The sequence below is a fragment of the Anoplophora glabripennis genome, unplaced genomic scaffold, assembly GCF_000390285.2.
Source record: "Anoplophora glabripennis isolate ALB-LARVAE unplaced genomic scaffold, Agla_2.0 scaffold61, whole genome shotgun sequence".
Lineage (NCBI taxonomy): Eukaryota > Metazoa > Arthropoda > Insecta > Coleoptera > Cerambycidae > Anoplophora > Anoplophora glabripennis.
In genome coordinates, this window is record NW_019416237.1 from 15,390 (window position 1) to 42,287 (window position 26,898).

Below are 26,898 nucleotides of genomic sequence, written 5' to 3' on the forward strand. Positions count from 1 at the left end.
TTCCCGGCGTTGTTGAGTACAAAATTTTTCAAAGTGCAGTTCAGCGTTGTGTTAATGTTTTTCGTGAAACGGGCAGTGTAACAAGAAAAGAAGGAAGCGGCCGACCTAAAAAGCGGACTGAAGAATTAAAAGAAAATGTCCAACAAATAATGGAAAATGCGCCAAGAACTTCTGTACGTGTTTTATCACAAATGGTGGGAGTATCAGTCGGTACCTGCCACACAGTGTTAAAAAAAGATTTGCGTTTGTTCTCCTATCGTTTAACTTGTCAGCAAGAACTTCATGAAGTTGATTTTCCGCGACGGGCTGTATTTTGTGAATGGTTTTTAAACAACTACGGTGAACTTCATAATATCACCTTTTTTTCTGATGAAGCCTGGTTTCATTTAAGTGGTTACGTAAACTCACAGAATATGAGAATGTGGTCTTCTGAAAAACCAGATAACTTTTTTGTCGAGGGCCCTCTACACGCTCAAAAAATTGGAGTTTGGTGTGCTCTCAATCGAAGGAGGATTTATGGACCTATTTTTTTTAATGGTACTCTTACTGCGCAAAGGTATAGAGAAGAAATTATCGCTCCTTTTGTTAACCAGCTGGAAGAAAACGAAATTACAAACTTTTACTTTCAACAAGATGGCGCAAGGGCACATACGGCAGGCGAGACGATGAATATGTTGAGGGAAGTTTTCCAAAATCGACTAATAAGTCTCAATGCTGAACATGAATTTCCACCGAGGTCATGTGATATTACGCCGTGTGATTTCTTTTTGTGGCCTTACCTTAAAAACACTATTTTTGAACTGCCTATTCCTGATTTAAACCATCTGCAGGCTCGACTTATAGACAAGATTCGTGAAATTAACAATACCCCGAGCATCTTAGAAAATGTCTTTAATTCTTTGAGGAACAGGTGTGAAAAGTGCTTGGAACAAGGAGGGGGACACTTTCAGCAGCTGCTTTAATTTATTGTTATAACAAGGAGGGGGACACTTTCCGCAGCTCCTTTAATTGTTTGTTATTGTTATCACGATTATTCTTTAAAATAAAGTTATATAGTCATTAACGTTATTGAAACTGACAGCTGCTATACAGCTCGTTGAGAAATGAGGTTAAGTTGGTCGCTATAAGCTACTCCCTACGTCCAATGTGTCAGAGCCAACTTCGACCACGTTTTTATTTGAACGCTCGATATTTGTAAGGGTCCCCTGTACATCCATATTTTTTTTTGGATAAGTTCTGAATCACCCTGTATACTTAAAACAAGTCTATATACAGAATACATTAAAATAAACAAAAAAACCTTATATGATATGGATCCCAAACTTAACCATTTGTGAGAAAAAAATTATCAAAATTTATAGAACTAAAATTTACTTTACTGATTAAATGGTGAATAAATTTTAAAATTTTTCACGGTAAATAAAGTTAATAAAATTTGAAAATATGATATGCATTTAACTCTTCATCATCCAATGTCTCAGAAACGGTTGGCCCGAGAGATTTTGACCAAGTATACCTTTTTTGCTTAAAATTGATAAGAGGAGGAGTAGCCGAGCTCTCGACTCCCCCCACCAGTATCTCCCATACATTTTTCGTGAATTTCATGCTAGGTCCAATAGTTTTAATCGACATTTTATACGAGTTGCACAAGGGCGCAAGTTTTGCAAATTCACTTCCGGAAAGTACTCGGAATGACAAAGGTATTTGTTTAAAAAACAGCCCTCCAGCCCTCGTAGTTACGCCACAAATGCCGGTCAACTTTGATCGACTATAACTATGGAACCAATTAACGAATCACCACGTTTTTTTTTAAAAAAAGAAGCGACTTTCCGAGTACTTTAAAAGCATAATTTAAAAAATAATTATAATGAATTTATAAAGTTATTCTATTTGTTTATAAGCGCAAAAATTACGCATATCTTTAAACAATTACCACGGCCCTCCTAATTAACGGATTTCAATTTTTCTGGACGCATTTTAAAGTTTGAGTGCCTTTTTTATGTGATAAAATTTTCAGGTATCTAGAAGTCTTAATTTAGGCTCCGTTAAATTTGCAAAAATTTCAATTTTTTTCAAAATTCTGGATTGGAAAATTATTACTCGAANAATTAACGGATTTCAATTTTTCTGGACGCATTTTAAAGTTTGAGTGCCTTTTTTATGTGATAAAATTTTCAGGTATCTAGAAGTCTTAATTTAGGCTACGTTAAATTTGCAAAAATTTCAATTTTTTTCAAAAATCTGGATTGGAAAATTATTACTCGAAAACTGTCGGACCGATTTTAACGAAAATTGGTATATCTTGTGTAAAATATGATTACAAATATTTTTTCCTTTTCAATTTTTCTCTAAAATGTTTTTGAACTGTGTTGAAAAAAAAAGAGAAAAAAAATGGAATTTTTTCCCATTTTTTCACTATTTGTTTAATAATAAGTTTAGCACACGTTTTCAAGCGCACGCATAGTGAAAATATGTTTCGTTATTATCATTTTGGAGCCATTAAAGCAAAAATTAGCGATACCTACTATATAAAATATCCATACATTTGAAACAGATCCCACCTGGTCTATTACGGTTATAAAAATTTTTAATTTCGATAGTTATCTACTGTTTGCGATAAACAAGAAAGTCGTCACAGAAGTCATTGCTTTTAAAATAGTAATTCTGGAATAGCGACGAATTTTTATTTACAGCATATTTATACAAAGTTATTTACTTAATATTCGATATTTGTATACTGCGACACAGGGTGTTTATTAAGTATTTGTACAAACTTTAAAGGGTGAATCTACTTAAGTACTTAATAAACACCCTGTATATTTTTTAAATTAAATGCGTTTACTATGAAAACCAGCGAACTGTTAACTTTTGTGTTGTCAACTGTCAGTGTCTATTCTATTAATTAATTACCTATTTGTGAATTACGAGTAGTTGTATGGAGATTATGATAACTTTAGCTTTTCAGGTTTGTCGTCTAATTGTATTTTGTAGTAACTGTTTAAATGCCTTATTTTTGAATAATTAACTAAGCTTCTTGAGTAATTTAATAGACCTGCTCTTTAAACGTGACAATATTAAAAATTGTGATACTATTTAGTTAACCGAAATTAAATTCTTAATCGTTTAGGATTTTCTTTATTAAAAAGTTAAAGTTGGGATCATGACTATTGCATAATTTAATTTAAATTCTCTCGTAAAACCAATTACTTAGTACTTTTTACTACAAGTAAAATCCGTCACAGTGCATTAGTCAGATTTAACCTGCAGTATGAAAATAAAAGATTTAAGCATTATTCTACACTAATCCAAACAATTAAAGGGTCAAAAGAATTTCCGAAATTTTTCCGTGATTTTTGACAGGTAAAAATGTGAGCACCTCAAACAAATTTTTTTCTATTTTAATCATGATTATGAAGTGTTCAAGCTCAAAAATCATGAGCCTTTAATTTTTTTCAAAAGTTTGACTGTTTGAAGCAAAGAGACGGTTCGTTAGATCGATATGAAATTTCACAGGGTTCTTCTGGGTTGTACCGAACCCAGAAGTGAACTGTAAAAGTCATGCTTAACATTAGTCATTTCGTAAATATTTCTAATTTAGCCGTCAATTTTCTAAAAAGCCATTAATTACCCTTTTTTCCTGTTTTTTTAAATTAAAAAAAAAAATCCGAAAAGTTGCGGCAGCATGTTATAGGAAATTTATTACAGTTTTCGAAACTGCTCTTCAATTCTCTGTACGACCATTTGTCGCCGAGATATCGATGATTGAAGACAAAAGGATCCTTTTCCATTAAAAGTTCGATATTTCGATGAATAATGGTCGTATCGAAATTTTAAAAAAAGGAAATTAAAGCTGAAAAGCAAGCTATCTGGTCCATACAATGGCTTAGCTGAAAAAAAAATTCCAAGTTCGTGAACTCGGAAAAAAAAATAAAAAAATTTGCAAAATTTTCTTGTCGCGCTATTAGAATTGCATGATAACCGTAGCTCCTAAAAATTTTCGACCGAAAGATCTAAAAACTAGAATCTTAGTTTCCAAATGCTTTTTTTTAATTCTCGATACAACCATTTTTCACTTAAATACAGTGTCAAAAATCACGGAAAAATTTCAAAAATTCTTTTGACCCTTTAATTGTTTGCATTAGTGTATATGAACTCGTAATTTTTTTTGCACGCTGACATAAGGGTATATTTTCTACGTAATCGGAAGTTCTCAAAATGTACATGTAAAAGGACGGATTTTTAAAATATTAATACCTGTAAATATTTGTAATTTTGAAAATAACTTTCTTTAGACTTCGTATCGCCTTTACAGAATGCTAAATTGTATAGGAAAAGAGTGAAAGTTATGCAAAATAACAGATTACATGTATTCGATCAAAATAAAATTTGCATTTCAAATATCTGATGTCGTTTGGATTGAAACTTAATTTTTTAACGAACTCCATTTTATTTATGTATCCACAGAAAATCCCATTTAAACATCTTCATTTGTTTGGACATATTTATCGAAATTTATCAATACCTATCTCAAACATGAGCATTCTAAGAGCAATTGTTTATTAAAAAATAATTCTTTTTGCCCAAAGAAAATCCTTTATTTGGGCCTTACTGTACAAAACCCTATAGGTACCTATATCTTGATACATTCGAATTGTAGCTTGACTTGGCCTGTAACGCAGGAAGCCCTATAGTAAAATCTCAATATACACGCAATTTTGGAATCACATTAAGATAAGGGGAAACATTAAATATTGGCGTACGTCATGCGATGTTAGATAAAATTAAAACTTGTTCTTCCCGCGTAGTAGTGAGGTAGTAAACCTTATAGAATAACTACTCTCTGGATTTGAAAAATTAAATTCAGGTATGTTCATTGAACCTTTTCTATACCAATTACATTACATAACTGGAATATTAGGTATGTCTGCATCACTTTTCAAATATATTATAAAAAAACATAAAAAACTAAAATTAGATTCTTAGACACATGTATATGTATATTACGGTCCCTTAAAGGGTTAATTAAAAGGTATTTTATTTCAGCGCAGCAAACAACAAAATTTTCAGAATCAATGTTTTAATTTGACGGTGTTGAAATAAAATTCATATTGGTACGATTCGGAAAGGGTACTTTACGCAATGATGAAGAGTTTTGCTTTACTACTCATTTATTTTTTACTTTTTCCAAAGTCTATCTGATTTTATCATTTTATTAAAAAATATATTCAAAAAATTAAAACGAGTAATAATATTTTACTTGACAAAAAATGTCTTCTATGTCTGGTATTCCATTTTGAACAGAATGCGCGTGTTACATGTGGAAACGCTAAAAAGTACCTATAGTCTGTTTGGAAATTAAAGAGAGTAATAAAACCCCGAGATAAGAACCGGCCATGGGCGTGGTAATATTTCGTTTCAGGTAATTATCGGGTAACACTAATGCTAACAGGTAATGGGTGTACATTAGTATATTTTACTGGATACATCATAGGGCAGGAGCCAGTGTATTGTGACAGATCAATCCAGTCTTAGAGCTGAATATACGAAGACGTGCTAGTGCAGTAGAGTAAAATTCGACTTGTGTTTAGTGACTATTGTGCCAGTGGATATAATATTGTTTGGGTAAAATGTCGAGCTTATCAGATTACGTACCTGCTAAACGCGTGAAAAGATGTGCGCTGTCTCAGAATGAGAAGATTATTATATTAAATGTATTTAATGCATTGAAACACCAAAATCCTACCAACAGTGTTGACGACATCGTGGAAAAGTGTTCCAAAATGACAGGGATTGGAAAATCGACTATCTACAGACTTTTAAAGGAAACAAAAAATGAACAAGATACTGTAAATCCCCCAAAATCATCTACAGGGAGGTCAAAAGTCGTTATAGATGATTTCTTCAAAAATGTCATTCGCAGAAAAGTACACTCATTTTATTTTAAAAAAGAAATACCAACGCTAAACAAAATTTTAAGTGAACTTTCAGAGGACAACGATTTGCCAAAAATCAGTAGAAGCAAATTATGGGCCGTCTTACGAGAGTTGAATTTTTGCTGGGAAAAGCAGAACAGGAAGTCAGTTCTTATCGATAAAGATGAAATTATTTGTTGGCGAAGATCCTACTTAAGATCAATTAGAAAATTCCGTGACGAAGGGAGGAATATTTATTATCTAGACGAAACTTGGGTCAACGAGGGATATACTGTAACAAAAGTATGGCAAGATAAAAATGTAAAAAGTTTTCGACAAGCATTTTTGGATGGACTTTCAACAGGGTTCAAGGCACCTTCAGGTAAAGGGCGAAGATTAATAGTGACACATATAGGTAGTGCCAGTGGTTTTGTAGATGGCGGTTTACTTTTATTTGAATCTAAAAATACAGGTGACTATCACGAAGACATGAACGCAGATGTTTTCGAAGAGTATTTTACACAGATGTTGGATCTTATTCCTCCGGGGTCTGTAATTGTCATGGATAATGCCAGTTACCATTCACGGCAGACCGAGCGGACGCCTACGACTGCTTGGAGGAAAGCCGATATAATTCAATGGTTATCCGGAAAAAACATTTCTTTTGAAACAAATATGGTGAAAAAGGAACTTTTGACACTTGTCAATCTTAATAAAGATCAGAAAAAATATGTTATCGATGAAATGGCAACAAATCGCCAAATAACGGTACTACGGTTACCACCTTATCACTGTGAACTTAACCCAATCGAATTAGTCTGGGCGCAGGTAAAAGGAGATGTAGCGCGAAATAATACGACGTTTAAATTAAGTGACGTGAAAATTTTGTTAAAAAATTCCTTGGAACGAGTAACTGCAGATAACTGGCAAAGATGTATACATCATGTACAAAAAGAAGAGGAGAAAATGTGGGAACTCGATAATTTAATTGACGTTACTGTGGAACCTATCGTTATCAATCTAGGAGACGAAGATAATTCATCAGAATATTCAGAGGATGAATTTTAATATACCTACTTTTTTATTTTCTTTATTGTACATTTATACAACACTACATTTACTCACCATAATTTGAATTTTCAAAATACATATATTTTTGTGTGGAATAAAAGTCTATTCATTAAATTTAAATAAATATTTTGATAATAATATTGAATAATTTTATTTGAATTACTAAAAACCCTCTTAACCCGGTTATGATGCTTAAAGTAGCCTCATGTTTTGAAATGCTGTTTTTATATTGTTTACTTATAAGAGAAATGGACCGAGAAATTGAAGCGGCATAGACAAAGACGGATTGTCGGGGATTAAATTTTAACTACCTGCTACAATTTAGTACAACCCGGTCACACAAAGTTTTTTTAAAAGTACACCTCATCTATACCGATAATGCATAGTATAAGAATATTGAATATAAGCACCAGTACTACATTTATTTACGATTTGCATACATAATAAGCTTTTATTACTCTCTTTCATTTCTGAACAGACTATAGTCAATAATTTGCTGTATTATAAAATTATTTTTTGTTCGTGATCTTGATGTGTTATTATAAAGTTAGGCCAATCAATAGAGGTTTTGTTTGTGACAAAAATAATAGTAGCAAACGGACTGTGCCGTCATCTAAAAGACAGTCTGTAGATATGTTTATATGTTTCATACTCCAATTTGCCATCAATTATTAATTTTTATAAACATTTTTATGCAAAAAACGTATGTTTTTTAGTTTTTTGCTTATAAAACGTAAACTAACAAATCAATTTAAATGCTATACAATTTGTAGAGAATCGAAATACGAATAAAACGAGAGGTCGATCGATCCGTTCCGATAATTAGAAACGAAGAAAACCCGGAAAAATAGGAAAATTTAGCGTTTCTTTAAAAAAAATCATTACTGTGCCATGTTTAAGTTGTAGAGCTGACCATATGCACAAAAGTATTGAATTATATGTACTTTTAAGTGTGCACAAAGCAGGCGCTCTCGCTGTGCCAAAGCAATTATTATAATTTTAATTTTTTGGTGCACTATTTTGCAAAGTTTCTGCATGCGGAGGTGGTCCAATTTTTATTTTTCAGCCGGATTTTAAAAGTGCTCTACCGCGCGCCTTTTTTGAGCATGTTTGGAGGAATTTTTCATCTATTTCGCATCATTTTATTGGAAAATTATAATATACGTTTTGTAGTATTATAGTACACTCTACTACTACTTCTACTTTTAAAATCAGGCTGGAAAATTAATATCGGACCAACATCAATTATTTAATTTACCCTCTAAGACGTTGTAGCTACTTTATTATAGATAGACCCCCATTTGTTATTTTTATTTTTCACCAACAATTTTCACAAGCTGAAATTATCTAGATTTTTAATAGTCATAATGTTTTTGAACTGTGATTATTTCGCCAAAAAGTATAGGTATGTCAAAATGAATAAAATGTTCTCCGGCAGAACTCCAACAATAAGTAGAATTTTTCCTTGAAAAAAAAAGTGACCGGAAAAAATGATTATCTCAGAAACTTCTTGATTTTATTATTTAAAAATATGTGCGGTTATTTAAGACACAAAAAGGTATACTTTCGCCAAGTTTCGTCAAAATGAGAAATAATAAATGAAAAATAAGAAAAAAAACCTGTTTTTCACATTTTCTTGGAAATTTTGATGTTATCGTAAAAAGTGACCTTTACAAAAGTTGTAGATTTTTGCATGATCTACAGCTTTTGTATTGTATACTTTTTTGTTTGACGTCAACTTTCGCCAGAAATTCCAACGATACAATTTTTCACAACTTTTCAACCCTCCGCCACCCCTGCTTACGCATTTATTTTTTTAGGTTTATTATAAGCCCCTTTGCCATTTCCACTTATAAAAGTCCAGATAATAATTTTCTTTTTTTTCCTCTGAATGAGTTATTTCCATCGGTCTATAAATTAAAATAAAAACGATGAAAACAAAAGCTACATCTAAAGACATGTCGTAACATATCAAAAATTAATAAAGGATGCCATTTCGCGTTAAAAACTTTAATTTCCTTTTTCCTAAACAGTATTTCTATATATTAAGGCTGTTTGAAACGAATTTACTAATCGCAAGAAAGGGGACAACCAAGTTTCGTGTTTGTTATTCACAGCAATTACTCTTGGTTGGGCGTACGCTGTAATTTGAAGCAAACACAACACGAGTACACCATTTTGCGGGAAAAGTAAACACCACTGAATATTACCAAACAAAGGATGTGTAATAATGTGGAAGGATACATCACCACCGCCAGCCAAACAACTACAAGCAAGGCGAATTTTAATATCTATTAAGATTATTAATTAATGGTAATCACTCCCACTTCCCCTCCAACTAAAGTCTTCTTTAATCTTTTGACGGAAGATTAATGGATATTTTTAAATTTGCATAATTTATGCCGGGCGCACTTATTTTCCATGGTGAGCGAATTTTATTAGCTTTCATTTCCATGTCCAGCATGTCATAAATTTGAATTTAAAATCATCTCGTACCGTTGTAAATACGTAACGTCTTATTACCGTTATGACAAAACTCATTGGCAAATAACGTTTAATAATGACGATAGAAAAATAAATCAGTTGCGAAATTCCACATTTCTAATTAATTTGAATATTTGAATATGATATTAAAAAAATGAATTAAATTCGCTCAAAAAGAAAGCCATAACACACACTGTATAAAGTTGTAGACATATTTGTTTTGGTTACCTACTAATAGGCTATTGATTATAGGATTTTAAAAGAAACTATGACGTTCAATATATTTTGTTACATGAATCGTTCAAATGGTTATTTTAGATGAAAAAACCGCGAAGTGCTATTAAATTAGAGGGTGACAATTGAAGATAGGGGTGAAAATGCACCCTTTTCAGTTTTTTCACTGTAGTTCGAAAACGAAGCAAAATTTCGCTATAGTTCAAAGGAAAAATTACTTGGAGAATTGAATTTCCTATCGAAGTGGCTTATTTAATAAATTAAAAAGAAATATTTTATGCAAAAAATCGTTAATAAACAATTTAAAAAAAAGCAGAAAAATAAGATTTTTTTTTAGTAGAAGTAGGCACAGAAAATTGCTGTACAAAAAAACATTGACTGAGTTATAACCGGTCAAACTTAAATATTTTTTAGATTTTCGGCGTTTTTTAACATAATAATGATTATAATTATAATTTTTACAACGAATTGTTTCTTTACTTAATAAAAAATATTTCAAGTTTTATTTGTTAAATAAATAAAGATTTTCACAACTGTATGAAACTAAGGGGGATCTTTATTTATTATTAACAAATAAAAGGTTTGAAATAATTTTTTATTAAATAAAAAACCAATACGTTGTAATAACAATAATTATTATAATCATTATGTTAAAAACGCCGAAAATCTAAAAAATATTTATTTTGAAGGGAATCTCATTTAGTTTTTTTGTTTCTTTGCCTACTAACAAAAAATTAGTCAAAAAAGTAAAAAAATCTTATTTTTTACTTTTTTTTAATTGTTTATTAACTATTTTATGCAAAAAATTTTTCTTTTAAATTTTTTAAACGAGCCATTTCGATAGGAAATTCAATTCTCTACAAAATTTTTCCTTGAACTAGAACGAAATTTTGCTTCGTTTTCGTGCTATATAAAAACTGCAAAAGTGTATTTTCACCCCTATTTCAATTTCAACCCACTAATTTAATAGCACCCGCGGTTTTCTCAGTTTTAATGACCCTTCGAACAAGTCATGATGAAAATCCTTTAACGTCTTATTTCCTTCCTTTTTTGCAAAAAAATGAGAATTAAAACGTATAAGGGTAAACATGACGAAAATCGAAAAATTGCCTAGGCCTATACCTATCTTTACTCAAAAAAAAAACTAGAGGGGGGAAAAAATTAAAAAAAATAAAAAAATCGATTTTTTTGCATTTTTCAAATTGTTTATTAACGATTTTTTTGCATAAAATGTTCCTTTTAAATTTTTTAAATGAGCCACTTCAATGGGAAATTCAATTCTCTACAAAATTTTTCCAATGAACCATACCGAAAATTTGCTTCGTTTTCGAGCTAGAATTAAAAAACTGGAAGGGGTGCATTTTCACCCCTATCTTCAATTTTCACCCTCTAATTTAATAGCACTCCGCGGTTTTTTCATCTAAAATGACCCTTTGAACGATTCATGCAATAAAATTGCTTGAACGTCATAGTTCCTTTTAACCATGTTTTTTTTAGGTTATAATCAATAGCCTATAAAGGGTGCCCCAAAAGTAACGCAGGATTTTAATTGTGCGTCATGACTCTCGCAGTGCTATTGTAAACAGCCAAGATTATTCCATTGACAATTGAGAAATGGTTACTTTGTAGGTTATATCTCACCCACACTCAAAAAAGTCAGTAGACAGATCCAAATAGATAAATCGTTCGTCTCACTTACTGGCATACTAATGAAAATAAATTTGAAACCGGTCGTCTATGGTGATTTTGTTGAACAATAATTTTAACTGTTTACTAGATATGCTGGATTGGGCTATAGCCCGCACAGTAGCTGTTTCCCACAATATGTTATAAATAAAACTGACTTACTGAAATACAGTTGACACTTTCTGAAATAATTATGTAAAAGGTGTAATTATATGCTACCACATTAATATTTACCACTGGGACATTTCGACGACAAGCGAGACTTAAAACCCGAAAGCCTAATTAATTCGTAATACCAGACCAATGTGTATTAATCGTAAGCGAATACAGCAAACGAGATAACAAACGGGGCTAGCACTAATCCCTATGGGGTATAACAAGGCAGAGTTGACAAACGATTAATATCCATGTTATATGCCGTTGTACAGTCACGCGCAAATGTTCTCATATCTCATATTTATAATACCCAATATCAAGAATCTCAAACATCCAAGAGATGTGCTGTAACATAATCTACGTTGCGAGTTGAAACTGCTTTTTTACTTCTTCAGTTTGACAATTTTCTCCAGCTAATCTGCTGTCAACATTGTTGTAATTTCAAATCTCAGGACCAGCACACCTTTTTTATATAAATTTCAGAAAACAATTATATTTTGGATTAGTTAGTTCTTAGTTCTATTTCAGAAAGGGTAATTTGAATTTCTAGCCATTTGTCAAAAACTATTTCAGAATTTGTAGTCAGTTATAATTCATAGAATGTAATTGTATTTCAGTTAAGCCATTTAAGTTTCAGAATATGCAACATGGATTTCAAAAAGTGTCAAATATACAGGGTGTTCTGAATGTCCGTGAGGAAACTCCGGGAGGTGATTCTAGGAATTAAAATATGTAACAGCAGTATGTAATGAAAATTTTTTTCGCATTGTCAACTGTTTGCAAGTTACACCTTGTCAAAGTTCAATTTTTTTTATTTTTCTATTTACATAACTTATTAACTATAACTTCAGCAAAAATAATAATATAATAACTGTCTGAAATACATCTGATACTTTCTAAATTCGAACTTCTGAAATTAACTAAGATGAAATCGCAGTGACGCTTTCTAAAATTAAATTGGCAGTTTCTTAAATACATCCGGAAAAGGAGTAGAGTCTTAGAACTCGAGTACAACTATACCAAATGTTTATTAGTAGTCAAAGCGATAAAGCTTGACAAGAAAACTAAGGAGTGTACCAAAATTCACGCACCAAGTAATTTTGGTTTTTAATTAATATTTAATTAAAAACTAAATTTTTTATTGATTCATAACGTATACAGTATACGAAATAGCATATCGAATAAATGGCTTCCATGGCTTTGCACATACAGGGTCGGAAAGTACCGATGGTCCATCTGCCGTTACGTGAGAGCGATAAAGTAAGTCATAGAATTCCGTGCTATAGAGAAAGATGGCTATAATGAAGGCGTCTAATAGTCACCGCCCATTTCGCCCTTCCACAAATAAGAAGTGGATCTTATTTGTGGAAGGGCGAAACGGGCGGTGACTATGAGACGCCTTCAATATAGCCATCCTTCTCTATCGCATGGAATTCTATGTCTTACTCTATCGCTCTCACATAACGGCAGATGGACCATCGGTACGTTCCGAACCTGTATGCACTCTTTTGTGGAAATTTTCCATGACCGTTTTGCATAAATGCGGCTAAATTTCGTTGAAACAGTGCTGAATTTCCTCCTTCGAGGCGTGGGTGGTTGTGGACTTGTTGCCGTAAACCGTAGACTTAAAAAAAAAACAAGCAAAAACGTCCAACGGTGTTAAATCGCATTATCTCGACGGCCAATTCTGATTATCAAAACGGGAAATTACACGACCAAGAGTCGTAGAGTTGCAGTAATTGTATGGCATGTGGCACCATCTTATTGAAACCGCATGTCGTCTACATCCATACCTTGCAATTTTGGCATAAAAAAAACTAGATTATCATGTCGCGCTAGCGACTGTTATTGCCTGACCAACTGCATTTTCGAAGAATACTTCGATAATGCCTCCAGTCTAAAATCCACATCAAACAGTGACAAGTTGAGGAAGCATTTGTTTCTCAACAATCACTCGTGGATTTTCTAAACCCCAAATGCGATAATTTTGTCGACTAACGAAGCCACTTGAAAATGAGCCTCATCGCTGAAGATGATTTTGTTCGAAAAATCAGCAACCACTTGTTCCATCATCCATTCAACGAACTCTCCTTGCTCTGCGTGGTCAATAGGCTTCAGTTCTTGAGTAAATTGAACTTTGTAAGCATGAAAATGCAAATTTTTCGTAAGAATACGCTGTAGAAAGTTTATCGAAATGTCCAATTCTTAACCACGGTGCCAAATTGATGTTCCTGGACTCTCAGCAACACTCTCACGAGCTACTTCGATGTTTTGTGTTGAATGACTTGTTAAAGGACGGCCAGAGTGTTTAAGATCCAGTCTCCCTGAATTTTTCAATTAATTTCTTCACAGTTGATGAGGTATCACTATTCCGACCATATTTTGTACGAAAATTGCAAACTGTAGCTGCCAAACCTTCATTACTTTTAAAAGATTGCTCAACAATGAAAACGCGTTGTTGTTCCGTGTAGCGTCTATTTTTAATAACCCTGAAATGTCAGCTGTCAAACTGACTTTATTTTTTCGTTGACACCGCACAAATGACGCAAAATTTAAATCTTGCGTAAAATTTGGGACACCCGATACATACAGTGTACCGAATTTAAACCATGGAAATTAAGGAGTTCATAGAGTAAGTAAAAATAATGGCACTTTGCTATATAAACTTGTTTCAAAACTCCATTGTTTTTTGAGATTAAGTGCTAAAATTTAAAGAAAATGTTATCTCTAAATATCTTCTGAAAAAAATGAAGATACTGAAATAAAATTTTGTATGCAATATATGAATAAATTGACATTCAACGTGAAAAAATTAAGTCGCTATTCGCGCTAGTGGCGTAAGTAGATATGAGGTATTATAGTTACATTTACTTAAAAAATTATAGTATGCCCCTTGATTTTTTTTATTTTTGAAGAAAACATTCCTTCATTTTGACAAATTGTAAAAAACCCTGTACAATTTTAAATTAATGTATACATATCTTTACAAATTGTTAATTTGTGCCAAGAGTAAAAGCTACGCAAAAAAGTCGAGATCATTTTCATTCAAAATAAAGTTTCCATTTAAAAAATGAATTTTATTTTTCAATAGCATGTTATAATACCTCATATCTACGCCATTGGTTATAGGCAAGGCTTGAATACCATTTTATTCATGTGCTGTAGGTACATACAAAATTTTTGAATATTTTCATTAGTATTTTTTTAATTTTAGCACTTCTCAAACACGGTGGGGTTTCATATACAAGTTTATATAGTAAAGCGCCATTATTTTTACATAAGTACTTCATGGATTCCTAAGTTTTAGTGGTAAAAATTGTTCCAAGAAAAAATAAATAAATTTCAATTTTATACTTCTACAATTTATTCAATTTTACTATCGCCAATGATCATTAAAGTTATTATGTAAGATTCATGTTCATTTGCTCCTATTTCGTGTGTTGGCGTGCGGGTTACCCGACCGACAAAATCTACAGCTTTAAACAGGTCGACTTTCTAGCAAAGGAAGAGAAACTAGGCTGCAATTTACGCCCCAAACTTCGACCTGGATTGTGGGTTTAAGAAAACGGCAAATAAAAAGCAAACATCGCGAAGAAAACGCCTCGTGAAATTTGTTGTATCTTACCCGAGGCTAAGCGAGGAGGTGGAAAGGGAGGTTAAATTTCAGTAAAGCGGGCGAATACAAAATTCTCCGAAATTTTGCGTCGACTAGCAAAAATGTTTGGGGGCAATATTAAAATGAAATTAATTAATGACTTAACAAAGGAATTTTATAGAAATAAAATCTCCAAAACGGTTGTCCCACTACTGCGAAGAAAAAATTATTTCTAGAAAAACCTAAAAATACACCAAAACAATTTTGAAACTGTGCTTAAGAAAAAAAAACAATTTAAAATATGTAGGTCTTTGCACAAGCACAAAAAAGTAACGAGTGGTTTGTAGTTAAAACAAAGCTGAATATTAAATAAGTTATTGGTAATATAAGATTTAGAAAAAACTCATATTGACTGATGAAGACGACATGAAAGTTGAAGAAGAGTCGAGACCAACATCAAAGCTGTTTTTGGTGTGTTTGGCATGAGTTAGATATGGCAGAGTGACGCCCTCACGAGCGTTTGAATTTAGTCAGTGCAAAACCAATGATGTAACTGTGATCATGTTAATAATGAGTGGAAAAATCTCAAACGCATCAGCCATGAAACGCGATAGAATATTGGAGGATGAAGTGAGGAAACCTAAGTACCAGACTGGGGAAAAAATTAAAAAATGTGGTATAGAAAATCGAACTTGAGACACTGACTGCTTTTTTTACCTCCCTCTTCAAGAAGTAGGAAAAATTTCACTAATACATTGAAAATTTATTGATGAAAATTTGAACCGATTTCTATGCAGTGCAGTGGAGTACAATGTACAAATTCCAAAGTTCTATTTACTGCAGCATGGATAATAATATATGCCTATTATTTTTTTAAAATATGAATCAAAGCAGTGGCACGCAATCATCAAAGACTTTATTTTTGAAAAATATATATTATATTATAGGAAATTAAACATATTTCACCAAACTCTATAGTCATAATTAAATAGTTTAATTCTTTGAATATCACTTCATGTTAATATAATATTTTATTGAATTTAGAGCCAGTTCTACCCTGAACAATTGCACAATGCCCGAAACTGATGATCCTTACTTTAAATATTCTGTGCTGGAGCAATGACAACCACCAGTAAAAAGTTATAATGCAAGATTAAATAAAATAATAATTTACCAACACTTGTCACATATAATTGGGTGTATCTACTGTTGAATAATGTAGGCAATTTAAATACAGCAAATGTTTAGCGTTTCTTTTTATAATTAAATTAATATCTATTATACTATGTATTACTTTTTTCACTGGCGCTCTTGACTTGTTATTTATTTATTTATTTAAAATTGCACCTGTTCAATGGGAAGTAATCAATTATATGTTAGGAAAGTACAAACTTGTGTTTATATTTTTTAATTTTAATTCAAACTGAAAGCCAATAATACCTCTGAAAAAATATATGTATTTCAAAATTTGTAAAAAATATCAATATTTTATAAAACACAAGCATAATGATAGAAATATAAAATTCTCACATTCAGGCTTTTGGATAATTATTATACCACACAAATTGCATGTACAGGGTGGGCAAATAAGCGAGGTAAGCGGCTGTATCTCAGAAACTAGTGATCGTAGAGAGCTACGGTAAAAACTTTTATAGGTAAAGTGGGTAAGGGAAAATGCTGGAAATTATTTTCAAGTTTCCAAGATGGCCGCCAGTGGGCGTTTCCACCATCTTGAATCACATAAAGTTACGTTTCTCGCGATTTTCCCCAATGAATGTAACNCTCTATCGAATGGCATATCAATTTTTATATGTAACGTTTCGCCTTTCCAGGATCATCATCAATTTCATTTTTTTAAATACGACTGGAAATTTTATTACATTTTTTGGAAGCATTCATGACCCCCAATACTGTACTGCCTCAGCCCGAACTAGACTCAGACGTTTTGTCTCGAAAAATTCATCTTCAATATATTCTTTCCAAATTTATCTAAATTTTTTATTTAGATTTCTATTTTTCTATTAGATTTTTATGTTTATTGAATTATCATACACTCTAAATGTCGTTAGACCCTGTGAAATATATCTAGTTATTTAAACTATTGCCACGATGCATTACAATACAACATTATTAGAGTTTTAATCCCGTGCCCATAGTTATTCCTATGCCTTCTCGAGTGTCAAAATTCAAACAAATTCTGATCTATTTTTTTTTTTCAGGACATTCATACAAATACATCTGACTCTTTCGCAGTTGCGGTTACAGGTATAATAAATTTATATAATATTACGCTGACCTTCATTTTCAACCTTGGCCAAAACATGTTTTTGAACATTTACTGAAATGTTTTAAATAATAATATTCAGTTGGCGTTTTGGTTGTTCATATGCATTTTTATGAACTAGTTTGTCATAATAAAATTAAAATTGTAATAATGTTTTAATTTTAACGCAACATGTGTGTTATGTATGACCAAGTGATGGCAATAGTTAATAATAATGTTTTACTGTAACGAGTGGTGGTATTAGTTTAAATAACTAGATGGATTTCACAGGGTCTAATGACACTTACAGTGTACGATAACTAAAGAAACAGAAATCTAAAAAAAAAAATAGATTTTGGAACGAATACATTGAAGATGAATTTTTCGAGACTGAATCTGGTTCGGGCTGATACAATACAGTATTAGGGGGTCATGAAGGCTTGCAAAAAATGTAATAAAATTTCCAGGGTGGTATTTAAAAAAAATGAAGATGATGGAGAGACGAAATGTTACATATAAAAATTGATTATGTCATTCGATAGAGGGCAAAAGGTGGCCATGAGAAAGCGTTCTTCTTTTTTCAATATCACCTCGAACAAGGCTGAAATTAAACAAAAACGGATTCCCAAAATTTCGTTTTTTTTCAAATATTTCGAAAACTAATCATGTTAGCCCTGATTTTTTAGAGGCATAATGTTGGTCCCCTGATACTACTTCGTACCTCTTACCGTTTCCGAGATCCCTGTAGTGAGAAGTGAATTTGTAACAGCCTGTATTTATACAAAAAATAATAATAATACAGGCACGAAATGTTAATTATTTGTAATTCAACTGTCTTGTAGTTCTATGTCACAATGTTTTACATTGATACATCAAAAACAACCAACAAGAAATAAGAAACAATTAAATTGCAAAAAAAAATTATTCAGTCAGATATAAGAAAGTCAATCGCCACTGCTTTTCAATGTCCAGGAATTCAATGCGACCAACCTGGCAGAGAGTAACCTGCTATTTCACAGGTACTATGAAAACACGACCTGTCACTTCCATGTTGTCCAAAACAATTTTAACTGATATTGGAAAGAACTACTCTATGCACTAATGTCTAACATTGAATTATTCCCGCAATATCTATTAAATGCTAGGATCATTCGTCAGCAGAACCACCAGACATATACTGGCTTCAATATGTTGAAGTTTGAAACTGGTACATCTCCGGTGAGTCTGCTGATCCTAGCTTTTACTAGATATTATAGATATAATACAATGTTATTTGAGGCATTAGTCAACAGAGTAGTTGATTTATTTTATTTATTTTGAAATGAATTTGTATGCAGACCATAAAAATCTAAAAATTGGATGAGTATAACTAAAAGACTGGACGTTATATAAAATATTGCAGAAGTATGCTATTGGATTGTATGCAGAAAAAACAAATCTTTATAGACATGAAAATATCAAATATGGTCTACCCTGTACACCAGTGATGGTTTTATAAAAATAACTAGACGTTATTTGACAAACATACATAATCGAGTTGTAAAAAGGTATAACACCACCTTAATTGTACAAAAAATATGAATATATAAAAAATTTAAAGCAGCATTCGATATTCAAGCGTAAATATTTACCTGTTGTTGGTGTCTCATTGGTTGTAGCTGTTGGTTAAGGGACTGTGGCAAATACTGATGTGGGTGTACCGCCATGCCTCCAGGAATCTGATTTGACATGTAGACCAAATGTTCAGGAGGGATGGACTTGTTCTGTCCCATATCGTAAAGCCCCGGCATCGTCGTGTTCTGTCCAATATAGGACATGCTGTTGGGTGGAGTGGCTACTTTGTTATTTACCACTGGATACTTCCATTTGTCATGATTCTACAATACAAAATGGTAACGATTCAAACTCAACTTTCAGTTAAATTTCAATTCCGATGGCAAGCTTTACAGGTTATTCAATTAGCAAGCAAAATTTATAAGGTCTTCCCCTCATTTCCAAAAACGAGGTGCACCCTTTTCGGTTTTATATTTCAAAACAAACACAATTTATTGATCTCACTCACAGTGACTTTTCCACACACCACAATATCTAGTTCTCAATTCATTCTGATGGCAGCAAATATTAAATTAAAATTCAATGATTTTTAATTCCATATAAAACACTTAAAATTAATTTGGACATTTATTTACTGGCGCTCACACAATATTGCAATGGCAAACCAAAAGTAAATTATGAATCATAAAACAGATTAAGCTCAATCCCAAACTCAAACATTTGGTTTTAATTATTTAGCCTTCTCTGTCAAAATGGAAACTTAAATGGCTTGTGCAAAAATAAACATTTATAACACAAAACTAGATATAAGATTATTTCCAAATTAAACATAACTACACTGCATTTGGATAACGTTTAATTTTGTTTGCTAATATTTCTTAATTAGTAGGTTCCCTGTTTAATCGAATAGTCACCAAATTAAAATATTTCTCTTTAGATCTTATTTTTAAAAAGAAATTGCACTTTTAGTAAGAGAGAATATTACTAGAAAATCCATCTAAACATGTAATGCAAATGAAAGATCATGGAAAACAGGGACACACATATAAACATTGGAATATACCTTTCCTGTTTTGTCGAGGATTTTATAAAAATACTCAGTAATTGTAATTAATTCATGTGTTAATAGTTTCATAGAAGCATTTTGCAGGATGTGATTATGTTTACAGTACCGTATGTGATTTTCTGTCTATTAAACAGGCGTGTAAAGTTCAGGAAATGTAATCATAAATATAAGTAAAAATAAGCTTTTTTTTACCTATTCTAAATGTATTGTCAGCTTGTAAAATGTCTTACACCCTGGAGAAAACCTGTATAACTAATACAGTGAACAAATATTGTTTCTAACTTGCTTAGATTTATTAAAACCCTCATCAAAACATTGCAATAAATTCATTGTAAATCTTAACAAAATATGTAAGTACATTTTTTTGAAATCTTGAGAAAAATGGAGAAATTATCCACAAAAAAACAAGTTAATATTTTTCAGCTTATACTGGGAAATTGAACACGACATTTCATAAAAGCAATAGCAATTTCGGTTTTCATTAACACTACATTTTTATGTTTAAAATTAAAAGTTTACAATAGAACAATTTTTTTATTATGGTATTAGTATTACGAGGACAAAGTTCCTCCTCGCTTTAGACAAGTGTAAATGTTATTTAATAAGTAATAGGCAAACAGCCCCCACAATGAACCAGGATATAATCTTGTGAAGAATTACTTTGTCACAAAAAATTTTGTGGAAATGAATTGGAGAAAATGACTCGATTCACCAAATAATGCTATCTCATGTGAACGAGTCCAGTGTTGACAATTTACAAATCTTTGGGCAGATCCAGACATCCAAATTGAGAGGTTAGTTTTTTATTTTCGTTATCTTCGAGATTTTGAAAAACTATTACATATTTGAAAACCGTGCTTACTTTATCAAATTCTATTTTACGTTAAAAATAAAACTAACTTAAAAAAATTTTACATATAGTTTAAACAGATATTAAAAAAGTGAGGTTATACCACAACTACCACGTTAAAACAAATGTTTTATGTTATAAAAAATAAAACCTATGTTTACTACTCTATAATAAAAATATAAGCATTTGTCTATGGGTGTAAAAAATATGCGATAAAACACATTCAAACATAGGCGCAGAAAATAATATTTATTTACTTATTTATGTAGAATTATGACCACGTTACTAGAAATTTCTCTGGATAATCATACAGTAGTGACTGTAATAAAAATATATGTAACCATTTCAGAAAATTACTGCACTATACTGTACTTTTCAGTATTATGGACTATCGACTATTATTTTTTTTTTATTTCACTCATAACTTCATAATTACTTTCTACTCTATTAAGAGTAAAATCTTCAATTACATACTAAGTGAAGCAATAGGTATCTGCAGCAAAACCAAGCAATCTCATGCAAGCAATGTTAGAATTGAAACAAATGAAGCGGCATAGTATAGAGAAACAAATTACTAACATCGATAATACTGTCGTCTCCATGAGCCCAACGCAACTGTTTTGGTCCAAAAGAAGGAAATTCTGGATCAGGAGGTCGTTGGAATACATAGCCTACTGCAGCATCGTCTTGAGTACGATGTGGCCCTCGGTCCATTTCTACTTTGATTAAACCATCTCCTTCACCACTCCCCAACCACTTCATTGGTGTCACTGAAATATACAAGAGATCCTCTAAAAAGCCTTGTTTCACAAACGCCTAAATTTTCTGGATAATCAATAACCCAACCAATAATTATAAATTTAATCAGTAGACTACAACATTAAACAAAAGATTAAGATCAACTGTCAAGACTCACTATATTTATTGTTATCCATTAAACAACATTGCATTATTAATGTATTTCAACAATAAAAAAATTTAACCGTTGTTGAGGCAGACACTTTCATCAAATTCAAAATGGGAGTGGATTTATGACAGTTGTTTACGACATGACATTTCATATTCCCGGTAACAAACAAAATAATGGCGTTTGACAACTCGCACCAAGACACAAAGAAAATCATTATAAAGTGTTTCAATTTTGACAAAAACAACACTATTGACAACTAACAATCTACCTGTTTTTATTTGGTAAAGTCTTTGTGCATTAACAAAATGTATTTTCTGCAATATTCACTGTTCTGGTTGTTCTGTACGTCGGCGTCGGCTTTATTAAAGATTTTTCCACTATACACAAACACAATTTTCAATCACAATTTGTACACTATTTTGAAATCACAACACAAAATATTATCACTAACTATACAATAAACTATTTACAATTTACAATAAATACAGTATTCGCGATTTACGCCATTTATACAGGATGATGTTAAGAGATTTAAAAATGACAGCAATATCTGAGCAACTTGCTCGCCATTTTGAAGTTCTGCGCACGCACCTCAAAACGGCCGTAGAATTATAACTCTGCAACCAACATTACAGCTTCTACCTATTAGGAAAGTATACCTGAGACAATACGTGGACATTTTCGAGAAAATCAGGGAGATGTGGAGGTCTCCATGGATAAAATCTTTTTTGTGTTCAAGATTTATATGCACATATCTGCATTATTTGATTTGTCATTGTGATGTGCTTATATTTATTGAATTTACTAATATAATTAAATGGTATATAAATATTGGCAATAGAAAAAAATTATTTTATTACCTACTTATATATACCTACGCATTTTACTTGGTTATATTTTGACAAAACGTATAAACAAGAAAAATAAAAATTGAAATGTTTATTTATCAGTCAATCTTTCCAAAATTCTTTAATTGCTAATTTCATATATACATATATAAGAGATATTCTGTATTGCTTGTTATTATCTCAAAATATTAAATGTTTTTTGAAATGAATAGCGCCTATTAGCACCTACTCCATCAATTTTAACTGTTGGATGCCTAGAGCACTTTGTAAAATTTTTAAGGTTCCATTTTACTAAATAATGCTTACAGAAACATTTTTTAAAGAAAATCTCATATTTACAAAAAAAATTATCACAGTAGGTTCTGCTAAAGAATTTTTAACCATATTTAAGAATTCATAAAAATAATAGACATAATCTAGTGTTGCTATACTTTTATGTAATATGATCGTATTTTTTTCTCAGGGTTTAACAAAAACAACCCTTGACTGAACCTTTTGGCACAAAAATTTATTCCCAAATAAACGGAGAAACGGTTAAAACAATTCCACTTCAAGTAATATACCAGCACTGTAGTTAAATGCATCCTAAATTTTATATTTTCTCATATATAGATCAAACTTTTTAGGTAGGTACATGGTTGGATATATAATGTGAAATTCAAGGATTTTATATTTTACACAATTGTGCTCCTAAATTGATTACTAGGTTTCAACTGTAAATTATGTTAGGCCATCGTCCATATCGATGCGTAGAATAAAACAGTTATTTTCAAAATCGTTTCCTAATAAATACTTAGCATTTTTTTTTCAGGCACATACATATTAACAATTTCGCAATGTTTGAACAATTAATAGGCAATCATTTCACTTTTAATATCCCATTTGTTTAGCTTGGTTTGGTATGTAGATACTTAATTGGAACAACAGTAATTATGGGATCAGATGCAAATTTTTATGATTTCTATAGAAATGTAAAGAAATATAAATATAAAAAAATGTTCTCTAATATTATAATAATAATTATTATTATAATTTAAACATAGTTATGTTTCTATTATACATTAAAATGGCATTAAGATAATTTTAAGTTCCTAATAAATAAAAAAAATAGAAAATGTTTAATCGTAGATCGAATAAAACATATTTCCAATGATTTTTATTTTTTCATGTAAATATAAAAAAGAATTATGGAATGCTGTATTTGTACTAGTAACAAAGTAACTATTTAAATTACCATGATAATTATTATTTGTTTACGAGAAACAACTTTTAATAATGAAGTGATTTTTCCATTGAAGTAATTTTATTTACATACTTAATTTACATTAGTGTGAAGAAAAATCTTCTCATTCTCAAGGTATTTAAGAAAATAATGAAAAGAACGAGTTTTTGATATGTATGTACATTATACATTACTTAATATTACCTATATTGTTAGAATACCAAAATTTAATAACACATTTTTTAGGTTACTATATTATCAGTTGTAAAATATAAAAATAAATTGTAAACAAATTAATGCAATTATTAAAATTAACAAAATGCACAATTACAAAAAAAATGAGCTCAATTTTTTAATGCAGTTTTAGTTACTAATAGGCGAGTATTTGGCAGTACCAAATAATTAATTATGTTTAAAAAAGGATATAGTCACTCAGGCATTCTTCCCCTTTCATTTTCTACTTTGGTATTAGAATAGAACACATTATTTCATAAGGAGAAAAAAGTGAGATTGAAATAAAGGCTGATGATGCTGTAAAATTAATTAAAATATAAGAACTTAATAGGGAAAAATGAAAAAGAAAAACGCTGTGCGATTAATAAGTTTACTATACTGTAAGGAATGAAGAAACTGAAAAAAATGTTATTAATTTAAAAAAAAATCCAAAACAAATTAATTTTTGTTTTTGAAATGAGCTAAAGGCATTGATTTTTTTTTTATTACTGTTTTGGAAAGATTTGCTTTGCTGCTACCTAAAGCCAATGTTAAACAATTTATCATCAAATTATGAAACATTTGTCAATACCTTATTCAGACCTAATTGTCCATGTTAACATGTGATTGAAAATGCTAGTCTCATTGGAGAATAAAACTCTCATTGTATTTTTTGATACAGTCTTTTGCCTTACTTTAACCCCCTAACCGGTAGTAACAAAGTTCTATCTGCTGGTTACCCCGAAAAATATTGAAATTTTGAAAATGTAGTAGGAAAATAGTAAATGCAAGTTGAAATCGCAAAAAGATTTCTTTTACTTTACTTATTGCAGTATTTTTATACAAAGACGAAAGTTTAACAACTTATGTAGGTACTTATAGTGGATTATTTTTTAAATTTTATAATATGTAGGTATTTACCTATATGCGCTGTTTTTGAAAATTTTATATTAAATTATACTTACCTGCCTTTCAGTAGATGTTTAAATTTTCAAAATTCTTTTTCAGAGTAGCCAATTCACCGAATTTGCCAAATTTTATGTCACTGAATAAAACATACCTATCCAATTTAACATTGTCAGTGGAGTGAGGGGAACAATTGTTTCACACATGCACAACATGTACCTAATTTAAAAGAACAATTAACGTGTTTTAGAATACATCCTAAAATTAAGTACATAATACTTAAAATATAGGTATATTATTATTATTAGGTATACATTCGGACTACACTCTACAATGTTTATTAGATATACCTAACTTTTTTTTTCACCATAAAATTTTAACGTATTACGCTATTTTAAAAAGGAGCACCTTGGATTTTTCTTTTGTAACTGTCTTAAATCTCTAATTTACAAAGACATTATTAATAGTCAAGAACAACTGTGGACAAATGTTCAAGAATCGGTTAATATTATCAAACAACATAGAACTTTAATTAACATTAGACAAAATTTAAATAAGTACATTGAAGTCGGTGATGGTTGCTTTGAGAATCTTTTATAATTGTTAAGATATGCATAATAAAATTTTCAGTTGCTGTAATATTTGTCTTAATTCTTAATTCATGCCGAATCTCAAAAACTACAAATTTTCATAATAATCGGTCTATACATACTTAAAATACAGCAAATAATCAAAAATATTTTTTCAACTTTAACACCCTGTAGAACGAATAGGAGCTACAATTGACTATGGCATGTTTGGCTCAATCGCTACATTTTGACGTTAACAATCTGTCAGTAAGCTGTGTACCATTATTATTAAAGACTCACCCTGTATAAGTCTGTAACTAGAAAAACCATGGTACTGTAATGTCTATTCTAATAAAACAATATTTTTAAATAGGCTTTTGAAATCAATGTTTTAATGATAACAATCAGAAAAACTAATATGTTTTACCCATTATATGGAAACTGCCAACTCCATCAGTAAGAAGAGCATGATCGATATATATAAATAAATTTGTATATTGTTTTGTGTGAGTTCTGATTTATCGCATATATAAAATTATTTTATTTGGCAAAGATCTTTTGAATTGAAAAAAGTAAATTATTAAATTTTAACAGTCATTTTATATTAAAATACATTTTCATTGTAACAACATTTTGGATACTAATTAATGACATGGGTGTTCAGTTACTAATAGATCAAATGTGACTAATAAATTCTACTAAGAAAATCAGTGGCGATAGTTCAAATTCAGTTTTATCGAGAAAATTTTTGTTCCAAGATACAGTTTTAAGGATGGAAGAATTAAAAATATTTGCAGACGTATCTCGAACCAGGTTCATTACCAGGTACAATTTCAAAAATATCAAAAAAAAACAGTGACTGCATTCTTGGAGCCCTTTTATAAAAAAATAAATGTTAAGCAACTGTGTAAAGCAGAAATAATGACATATTTCAATTTTTCATTTATTTTTAAATGTAAACATACATGGGCGTAGCTACAACTTTAGCTTGGATTGGGCTCAGGGCTTCAAGCTCTATGGAAGCCTCTAAAAAAAAGGCACGCAGTTACCGACTTCCTGATTTGACAAAGACGATAATATTAGATCTTTTTTTCTGGAGCCCCCCTTCCCTAGCTGCGCCCATGAACATAAAAGGCTGCATATCCCTAAAATGATTGGTTCCTAAGTAAAATGAAGTTTAGGATATTCCATTCTAACTTCGCTTTTTTTTGTTGAATTTGCTTCCGAGGTAAGTAACTTTGTAAACCAACGCATTTAAAAACCTATATCTCAGTAGGTGATGACCTAGAAGTAGGAGTAGGTCTAGGAATGGGAATAGGAATAGGAATAGGAATAGAAGTAAGTTGGTCTAAATTATAA

At 31.0% G+C, this 26,898-nt stretch overlaps 1 protein-coding gene across 1 annotated transcript; it reads right to left on the reverse strand.

Moving 5' to 3' along the window:
* Nucleotides 1–19,032: 19,032 nt before the first annotated feature.
* LOC108917727 lies at nucleotides 19,033–21,870 on the reverse strand (the record flags this gene model as incomplete). Its single annotated transcript, XM_018724470.2, has 3 exons — nucleotides 21,788–21,870; nucleotides 21,451–21,641; nucleotides 19,033–19,278 (listed from the first exon to the last, which is right to left on the reverse strand). Coding segments are annotated over exons 1-3 (471 nt in total), but the record flags the coding sequence as incomplete, so codon positions are not given.
* Nucleotides 21,871–26,898: the final 5,028 nt, after the last annotated feature.